Genomic DNA, 9,812 nt, shown 5'->3' with positions numbered 1-9,812 from the left:
GGTCTGAGGTAACCGGGAAGGGACCCAGAGATCCGGAGGGGCCCAATGAGTCCCGGGGGGGGGTCCGAGGTAACCTGGAAGGGACCGAGGGGTCCGGGGGATCTGAGGTAACCGGGAAGGGACCGAGGGGTCCGGAGGGGCCCAATGGGTCCGGAAGGGTCTGAGGTAACCGGGAAGGGCCTGAGGGGTCCGGAGGGGCCTGAGGGGTCCGGAAGGGTCCGAGGTAACCGGGGAGGGACTGAGGGGAGCCGGGATCTGAGGTAACCGGGAAGGGACCGAGGGGTCCGGGGGGGTCCGAGGTACCCGGGAAGGGACCAATGGGTCCGGGGGGGTCCGGAGGTAACCGCGGAGGCACCGGGGGATCCAGGGCATGGAGGCCCCGCATGTCCAGGGGGGTCCAGGAAGGCCCGGGGTGGGGGTGGGGGGGTGCCTGTGCTCCATTGGGGCCGCAGGGCCTGGGGCAGGCAGAGGCAGGAGCCGGTGCCGGTCTGGATCCGGATCCCTTCCCATGGACCCTTCCCTTGCTCCAATGGGAAAGGGCCCAAGCTGTCCCGAGGGGCTCCGGCAGCATCCGGGCATGGGATCTCCATGGTGGAGCCGGGAATGCTCCCTCTTCCCAAGCGGCTCTGTGGTGGGGAGCAGGTGGGAGCACAGGCACCGCATGGCACCGAGGACCCCGAGCGCCTTTGGCTTCTCCCAGCCGTGGTTTGACGCCGCTTGGAATCCCTTTGGATCATCCCGGCACAGCTGGATATGGAATTCCCTCCCTGGAGCGTGCTGCATGGAGGCTGGAAAATCCCCTTCCCATGGCGCTGACCACCCCGCAGCCCAATTCCCAGCACTGGATCCTGCCAAAACCTCCTTGGATCCTGCCAGGACCCCTCGCCATAGGATTTGCTGGAGCCACATAGGAAGAGCTCTGCAGAGAACACGTCCTTTGCTCATTCTGGCTTTGGGATGGGGAGCTAAAAGCTCCTAAAAAAAGGTCCTAAATGAGCTTGGTGGAAAATCATCCAGGATCAGCCCTGGGAGCTTCCTGGATCCTCCCTGAATTCCTTTTGAATGGATATCGGGACTCCTCTTCATGTGTTTCCGTCGTGGCTCTGATGTGTTTTGCATGGAGATGGTGTTTGTGCCTACCTTGGCTGTGGTCTGGGATGGAACGGGAAAGACCGGCACCATCGTCCCGTGATCCAGTAAGGAGGAAGGAATCGCATGGAAAACCCACGGAGCTGGAATCTGCCGGCTCAGAGCGAGCTGGACCCTGTGAGCCTGGGTGTGAACTGGTTTGGAGGGGGTAGAATGGGCACAGTCTGTGCTGTGGCTCTGCTTTGCTGGGCAAGGGCCTAAAGAGGATGTGGAAGATCCAAAAGAGGATGTGGAGGGACCGAAAGAGCACGTGGAGGGGCCAAAAGAGCACGTGGAAGGGGCAAAAGAGGATGTTCAGGGGCCAAAAGAGCACGTGGAGAGGCGAAAAGCATGTGGAAGGGGCAAAAGAGCACGTGGAGGGGCCAAAAGAGCATGTGGAAGGGGCAAAAGAGGATGTGGAGGGGCGGAAAGAGCATGTGGAAGGGGCAAAAGAGGATGTGGAGGGGCGGAAACAGCATGTGGAAGGGGCAAAAGAGGATGTTCAGGGGCCAAAAGAGGACATGTAGGGGCCAAAAGCCCCAGAGAGCACATGGAGGGTCCAAAAGAGCATGTGGAGGGGTGAAAAGAGCATGTGTGGGGGCCAAAAGAGCACGTGGAAGGGCCTAAAGAGCACATGGAAGGGCCAAAAGAGCACGTGGAAGAGCAAAAGAGAACGTGGAGGGGTCAAAAGAGGATGTGCAGGGCAAAAAGAGGATGTTCAGGGGCAAAAAGAGCATGTGGAGGGGCTGAAAGAGCACATGAAAGGGGCAAAAGGAGGATGTGCAGGGGTAAACAAGCGCAGGCATAGGCAAAAAGAGCACATGGAAGGGCCAAAAGAGCACATGGAAGGGCCAAAAGAGCACATGGAAGGGCCAAAAGAGCACATGGGAGGGCCAAAAGGAGCCATGGGAGGGCCAAAAGGACTTGTGCAAGGGCAAAAGAGCACATGGGAGGGCCAAAAGGACCCATGGAAGGGCCAAAAGAGCACATGGGAGGTCCAAAAGGATCCATGGAAAGGCCAAAAGGACCCATGGAAAGGCAAAAGAGCACATGGAAGGGCCAAAAGAGCCCATGGAAAGGCCAAAAGGACCCGTGGAAGGGCCAAAAGAGCACATGGAAGGGCCAAAAGGACCCGTGGAGGGGCCAAAAGGACCCGTGGAGGGGCCAAAAGGACCCGTGGAGGGGCCAAAAGGACCCGTGGAAGGGCAAAAGGACCCGTGGAGGGGCCAAAAGGACCCGTGGAGGGGCCAAAAGGACCCATGGAAGGGCCAAAAGGACCCGTGGAAGGGCAAAAGGACCCGTGGAAGGGCCCAAAGGACCCATGGAAGGGCCAAAAGGACTTGTGGAAAGGCAAAAGAGCACATGGGAGGGCCAAAAGGACCCATGGGAGGGCCAAAAGGACTTGTGCAAAGGCAAAAGAGCACATGGAAGGGCCAAAAGGACCCATGGAAGGGCCAAAAGAGCACATGGAAAGGCCAAAAGGACCCATGGAAGGGCCAAAAGAGCCCATGGAAAGGCCAAAAGAGCACATGGAAGGGCCAAAAGGACCCGTGGAAGGGCCAAAAGAGCACATGGGAGGGCCAAAAGAGCACACAGAAAGGCCAAAAGGACCCATGGAAGGGCCAAAAGAGCACATGGGAGGGCCAAAAGGACTTGTGGAAAGGCAAAAGGACCCATGGAAGGGGCAAAAGGACCCATGGAAAGGCCCCCTTAAAGGGGGATCCAAGTCCCAACCCAAGTCTTCCTTAAGCCCAAGTCTTCCTGAGGCTCCAGCCCAGAGGATCCGGGATCCCGAGCTCCACTTGGCCTTGGGGAAGGGCCCTTTTCCCCTCCCGGACTTCCAGGGCAGGGAATGATTGTCCCCACTTAACCGGTTTAGCATTTAAATTGTCCCGATCCTGCTCCGCCTTTGCATGGCCCTGGGCTGATGGGTGGGGGGAAGGGATTCCTGTGTCTGGCTCCCACCTTGGCAAGGGAGCAGAGCTTGGGAAGCGACCTTGGGAAGAGGCTTTGGAGACATCGCGGTGAGCACCGGAGTCTTTTAGGGGGTTGGTATGGAGCACATTGGAATGTAAGGGGGGGGGGTGTGTGTGTAAATCCTGGTGAGCTTAAACCCACCCCACACCCCCCCGTGGGGTTTTGGGAATGGTGGTGGCACAGCACATGGATGCACATGGATGTTTTGGGAAGGATCAAAGGGAAAAGATGAGGAAATCCGTGCTTTACAGAGCAAGGTGGGAATGTGACACTGATGTCACCCCCCCCCCCTACGGTGTGTGATGGGTTTGGGGTTGTGGTGGGTGATGCTGAGCCTGATTCCAAGGATTTGGTGTCATTCCCAGCATGGGGAATTTGGCATGGGTGCTGTGGGGAGCAAAGGGATGCGGGGGTTCAGTGCTGGGGAAAGGAGGTGGCAGCTTCCAGTGGGATTCTCCCAATGGATTCAGTCCTGGAGTTGGCTCAGATCAAACCCACAGGTCCCCCAAAATGCACTTTTTAAATATAAACCCATTTTGGGGTGTTTTTCACCCATTCTCACCTCGATGGATCCCCCCTGGCTTGGGAATGCACCGGGATCTCCAGTTGGATCAAGATGTGGCTGTGATTAAGAAGGGAAAACTCCACCATGGCTTTTCCAACCCTGGATCCCAGGTTCTCCTGCCTGTCCCCCCCCCCCCCAGTGCCTTTCCCTGCAGTGGGGTGGCACATTTTGGGATGATTCCCTGCTGTTTGTTGGGCATTACAAAGAGGAATGTTGGTGCCACGCTGGAACAACACCATGTGGAAGCTTTTCCAGTGCTCCTTGTTGGCACCACTGGTGGGAGAAGTGGTAAAATGGGAATGCTGTGTGTGTGTCCGCCTGGATTGAAGCTCCATGGTGGTTAAAGGTGAAGCCGGTGTGGGGAGAGCGGTGGCTTCATCCCAATGGAGCATCCCTAATCCCAGCGAACCCCTGAACATCCACAACTTGGGCTTCGCTCCCCAAAACCCTCCTATGGACATGGAGCAAGCGTGGATGTGGAGCCAATTGTGACAGTGAGAGCATCCCACCAGCACTGGGTGCCAACTGGGGGTGCTTCCCAAGGAATACCCATGCATCCAAAGCCAGCTGGAGCACCTGATGCTCACCAATGAAAGCCTCTGGCACATGGAGCCCACATAGGAATGAGCTGCATTGATTTTTCCCTTCTTATGGGCAAACTCAACCCACATTCCCTGTGGGAGCGTGGGGAATCCAGGTTGGCATTTCGGGATGGCTGCAGGCTGTCGGTTGGGGTTTGCTCCATGCCTTCTCCTCCCTCAGCCCCCGGGGCAGGAAAACTCCTTGTGCCAGCTTGGAATAATTCCCTCTTCATTTGCATTCCTTACCTTGAAGGTATTTATAGGCTCTTTTCCAGGGTAAATTTAGCTCCTTCCTCTCCTCCCGTGTGCCTTTATCCTCCCATGGAGCTGATAAGCCCTTTAGTGCCTCTTTCCTCCTGGTTTTCCCTTCCCCGCCTCGATCTGGATTCAACCCATGCAGCAGAGAGCAAGATCCTGAGCTGATCCTTTTATTTCTCCCAATGATCCCAGTTCTCACCTCTTTAACAGCAGGATCTCACCCTGGAAGGTGTGTTGGGGTGATGGGTTGGGATTGGGGGCATCCACACTCGAGTGGCCAGCATTTGGTTGCCCCCCAAACCCTTCAGGGGTCCCCCATTCTTAAGGTACCCATGCAGGGGGAAGGATGGAGCACAGCATCCCAAATCCCCCCCCTAATCCTGGGTTTGGGGATAGCTGATGGCAGAGCTAACGTGTGGCTTTCCCATCATGGGATGGAATTCTGGGGGGGATAAAGGAGCAGTTTGAGGGTGACTGGTGGGGGTTTGGGAAGTGTATGGTGGGGATGAGCATGGAGAGCAAATTGGGGTGCAAGGAAGGGGGAAAGGCTTCATATTGGGGTCAGTCTACTCCAGCACCAAGGAGCGAGTGATGGGACCTGATGTCTCACCTGCTTCTGGGCCACCAAGAGCTTTGGTGACCACAACAAGGCCTTGAGACCCAGAGCAGCCCATCACAATCCAGCTTCCCTTCTCATGGCTTCTTGTATCCCTGCTTCCTTCCAGGTTTGGCCGTGGGTCCCTGGCCATCGGCGTTCCCGAGTGCTGGCACGGGGCTTTCATCCAAGTGACCCAGCACAACCGCCGAGGGATGGAGAAAGCTGCCCCGAGCTTCTCAGAGCGCCAAGGGGATGGAGGCAGAGCCCTGTTGATGCCACCAGAGCCAAGCAACGAGACTTTTCCCCCTCTGGAGTGTCCCCAAGGGGAAGAGCGGAGAGCAGCTTTCCTGCAGGATGCAAAGAAGCCCCTGGAAAACCCTGGGAGCTCGTTGGAAACGGAGGCAGAGCTTGAGGAAGATGCTTTCTATGCTGAGGATGACCTGGAGACCATGAGCAGGGAGGGGAAGGGACCCTCCACTGTTGAGCTGTGCCCGTTGCAAGAGGAACCTGACTTCTTCTCATCGCTGGCCCGTCAGGAGCCTGACGTCGCCCTGGAGGCTGATGACGTTGCTGGTGAGTCCCTGGTTGGTGCCATTGGGGTGGCTTTTTGGGGATGGGACCAATGGGATGAGGTTCATGAAGGCTCACACCGATCCCATGCAATGCTCCAGGCTTGGGGAAGAGCAGCTGGAAACTGCTCATGGGAAAGAAGCTGGGGGTGCTGGTTGATGGAGCTTGTAGTCAAGAGCCTCCAGTTGGTACTGGTGTCCACGTGGGTGTTGAGATGTTGGCTTTAACTGTTTGGATGGAGCTGGTCTGGCCAATTCCTCATCTTCTCAATGTGGTTGCTCCAAGTTGGCTGTAGATCCTTGGTTATCTGGTGTCTTTAGAGGATTAACCCTCTCCTGCCTCAGTTTCTCCATCAACCCAATGCCAAATGCTGGCCAGTCCTACCTGAACCCCTCCATGTGTTTGCTCTCCTGTCCTTCCCCATCCCTGCATCCCTGCTGGGAATCAGGTGCCCATGGAGCCCCACCAGTGGCCTCTACATGTCCCCTGGCTGGTGGGTGGCTTTGTTCCCATCTGGAATGGGAGTTCCCATCAACAGGATTGACTTCAAACCTCATCTCCTGCTTTGCAAACCTCCATCACTGCCTCCCAACTGGAGAAACCAAGGTGAAATGGCCCAAAATGCCCCAAAACAGGGCCTTATGGGGTGGGAAGACCCCACACAGAAACTTGTGATGCCACCAACCTGAAGGCTTTGGGGCTTTTCTGATGTTCTTTGGTGGCTCTATTCTGCTCCATTGGGCTTTGAGCTGAGCAGGAGGAGGGAATTCCCATTGCTGGTGGTGGCACCTGAACCCTCCCCAGCACCAAGAGTGATGGGGGCTGGTGCAGAACCCTTCCCATGGCCTTTTGGGGGCTTCTTTCCCCTTCCTTGCTCCTTGGGAATGGGGGGGGGGTCTGGTTTTGACTGTTCCTTGGAAGTTTTTGGGAATGCTGTAACACAACAGGGACTCAGAACCAGTTGTGGTAACTCAGGGCTGTGGGTGGCACCAACAGGGTCTGAGATGCTCCATCCTTCACCCCATCCCTATATGGGGCTCATCCCTGTCCCTCCATAGGGTGTTTGGGGATGCTGCTTCCCTGTAGGACCCACAGGGTGGGATCTGAATGGTTCAGCCTTTATCTCCATGCTCCTGGTCCCGCCTTGTCCTTATCAGCACAGCCAGGAGGGATTTCCTCCCCATATCAGCACAGGGATCATGGGAGCGGTTGGAGCTGTGGTCAAAGCCCATCCACACTTGGTTCTTCCTCCCCCTCCCACCCTCATGGCTTGGGGGTGCCCATGGAGAAGCTGGTGCCCTCAGTGTGTCCCCCATGTCCCCAGAGGGGATGGAGCATGAGGAGGTTCCACTGGAGGTGAGGGCAGGTTCTGGAGGAGGATTTGCCATCATGGCACTGGGAATGGGGAGGTTGAGGTTGTGCTTTGGGCTGCACTGTGGAGTGGATGGTGCCGTGAGGTCCCTGATGTGGGGACATCTTGTTCTCCGGTTGCTGTGGCACTGTGGGATGGTCCCATGGTCCCCAGTGTTGGGACATCCTGCTCTGGGTCTGGAGTGGTGTAACCAGGGCCCCTGATGTGGGGCCATGTGGGTGCCCTGGAGATGCTGTGATGCCACAAGGTAGAAGAAGAAGGAGCTTCTGTGGGGCTGGTGTGAGGTTCTGGACCCCAAATCTGGGGTTTGATGGGGGTTTGGGGGGGTTTGATTGGGGTTTTGGTGTGCATTTGGTGGAGTTTGATGAGGTTTTGATGTGCATTTGCTGGAGTTTGATGGGGTTGATTGGGTTTTGATGTGCATTTAGTGGAGTTTGATGGAGTTTGGTGAGGTTTGATGGGGATTTGGTGGGGTTTGATGGGGTTTTGATGTGCATTTAGTGGAGTTTGATGGGGTTTGGTGGGGTTTGATGAGGTGGGATGGGGTGTAGTTGGGAATGGGTTTAATTGGGATTAGGTTTAGCAGTGACCCTGGGGGAAGGTGCTGGCTTGTCCCACCAGCTCTGCGCTCTCTGGTCCCATGGGGCTGTAGCTTGTAGGTCTCTTTCTTCCTGTATCGTCTCTTAGGAGGTAATTCCAAAGTGTGGGATGTGATGGGCACCAGTGGTGCATGTGTTGGGAAGTTGTTCCCATCCATATATCCAGCTTGGGGTGGTTTGGGACCAATCCATCCTTGTATTGGCATTCATTTGCCACTGGGGAATACTGATGCTCAGCTGCATCCCACCTCTGGGGTGTTGGGTTTGGGACAGAGCCTTGCCTCTTGTCCCCAAGCAGGACATGGGTGTTGGGCTTGGGTTGTGTTGCCTACCAACAGAGGATGTGTGAGGGTCCTGAGGTGCTGTTCCCTGTCCCTCTTCCTGATGGATGTTCCAAAGAACATTGGATGAGCATCCTTGGGGGCTTGGAGCAAAGACCTGGATCAGTTGGGTTATGGGAGCCTGGGATATCAACTGGACAGGATGAGGAGGTCAGAGTCTCCTCAGCCCTTCCAGTGCTGGGGTTTCTCCTGGATCTGGGCTTTGGTGGGGGCTGAGACCTCATGGCACCATCCTGGTTTTAGATGGGAAGCACTGGAGTGGGTTTTGGGGTGAAGCTCATTGTTCTTACATGATGGCTCCCCATGTTGAGCTGCTCCAGCCTAGGAAATGATGCTTTGGTTTGATCTTGGCTTGAGCAGAGAGCTCTGAGCCTTCGGTATAGCCCATCCCAGGGTGTGTTTGCCAAGTGCTGGGCCACTTTATGGCCCATCCTTGAGCCCCATCCAGAGCAGATACCCAAGACATGAGACCAAACACCCGTTGGAGGTGCAGCTCTAACTCCTCAGAACAGCCCCTGGTGCCTCCATCCAGTGCCTCTTCCTGATGTTCCTTACCCAGGCCCATGAAATCCAGGCTGGTTTCCCCCTTATCTCCTTCCTTGCTGGAACTGGGCTGAGTTTAAGCTCTTGGCCTCCCTGAACTGGGAGGTTCTGCTCCCATTCCCAGTGACCTTCCCGACTGCTCCCGCTTGGTGGATGCTGCCAGGGGAGATGTCATCTTGTTGCCTAGCAAGTAAATAACTGAAGGCTTGAGGCCAGGACAAGAGGCAGGGCTTGGCTGGAGCTGGGGTGTGGAGAGCACTTGGAAACCTGGAAGTCGGATGGAAAAGCCCCACTCTGCATCCCTGTAACAGTGAATCTCTTCCCAAAGAGCCCCTGCGCTCTGGTGAGACCCCACTTGGGTGCTGCATCCAGCTCTGGTGTCCTCACTGTAAGGGCATGGAGCTGCTGGAGCAAGGGCAGAGGAGGCCACAGGGATGAGCAGGGGCTGGAGCAGCTCCCATATGGAGCCAGGCTTGGGGTTGGAGAAGAGAAGCTGCATGGAGACCTCAGAGCAGCTTCCAGTGATGAAGGGAGCTCCAAGGATGTGCATAGGGAACTTCATCAGGGATAGGACAAGGGGTGATGGGTTCAAACTGCAACACGGGAGTTCAACTGGGAGATAAGGAAGTTCTTCCCTGTGAGGGTGGTGGGACACTGGGATGGGTTGGATGGAGGTGGTTTGGATGCCCCATCCCTGGCAGTGCTCAAGGCCAGGTTGGACAGGCTCTAGTGAAAGGTGTCCCTGCCCATGGCAAGGGGATGGAACTGGATGACCTTAATCTCCTTTTCTACCCCAACCCATTCCATGATCCCATGACTTCGGGGAGCTTTGCACCCATGCCACGGGCTAAGCCCCAAAGCAAGGATTTGATTGAGGGCTTGGCTTGAGATGCGGTCCTCAAGCATCCCAATGAGAGGATGGGGGGGAGCATTCCAGGTGGGCTCAAGCTGTGTCCTCACATGGACAAGGTGTGTGGTGAGGGAGGGGGGGTCCTGCCTGGTGCCTGTGATGGTTCTTGGTGCACAGGGAGAAGGGCTCATCCCAACACTCATCCCAGCACCTGCTGTGCCTGTCTTTTGGTGCCTATAAATAACTCTTAGATCCACTCCCGGAGCTCCTGGAACTGGGCCACGGGATATAAATAGGGCTGGGGACAACTCTGGGCATGGCCAGGGATTCTCCTGGTGCCTCTGCAAAGTAGGACATGGCCCAATCCTGCTTCTCCACTGGGTGCTGCACTGCTGCCACTCTGCTTTGTGGCCATGGCAAGGTCTTGGTT

The 9,812-nt window shown here is 56.4% G+C and overlaps 1 protein-coding gene across 1 annotated transcript in view; it reads left to right on the top strand.

Moving 5' to 3' along the window:
• Positions 1-1,006: 1,006 nt before the first annotated feature.
• The window catches only part of LOC133220190 (protein Wiz-like), a 41,509-nt gene continuing 32,703 nt past the window's right edge, over positions 1,007-9,812 (top strand). Inside the window, 4 exon segments of the mRNA XM_061368106.1 lie at positions 1,007-1,136; positions 1,138-1,196; positions 1,198-1,266; positions 5,235-5,680. Of these exon segments, the coding sequence (XP_061224090.1) occupies positions 1,107-1,136; positions 1,138-1,196; positions 1,198-1,266; positions 5,235-5,680 (604 nt within the window). The 5' untranslated portion in view covers positions 1,007-1,106.

The sequence above is a fragment of the Neopsephotus bourkii genome, unplaced genomic scaffold, assembly GCF_033783945.1.
Source record: "Neopsephotus bourkii isolate Nb327-2 ecotype Australia unplaced genomic scaffold, CSIRO-AGI_Nbou_v1 NB_133, whole genome shotgun sequence".
Classification (NCBI taxonomy): Eukaryota; Metazoa; Chordata; class Aves; order Psittaciformes; family Psittacidae; genus Neopsephotus; species Neopsephotus bourkii.
The sequence above is the reverse complement of the archived record's forward strand: the minus strand, read 5'-3'. Positions and strand labels throughout refer to the sequence as shown.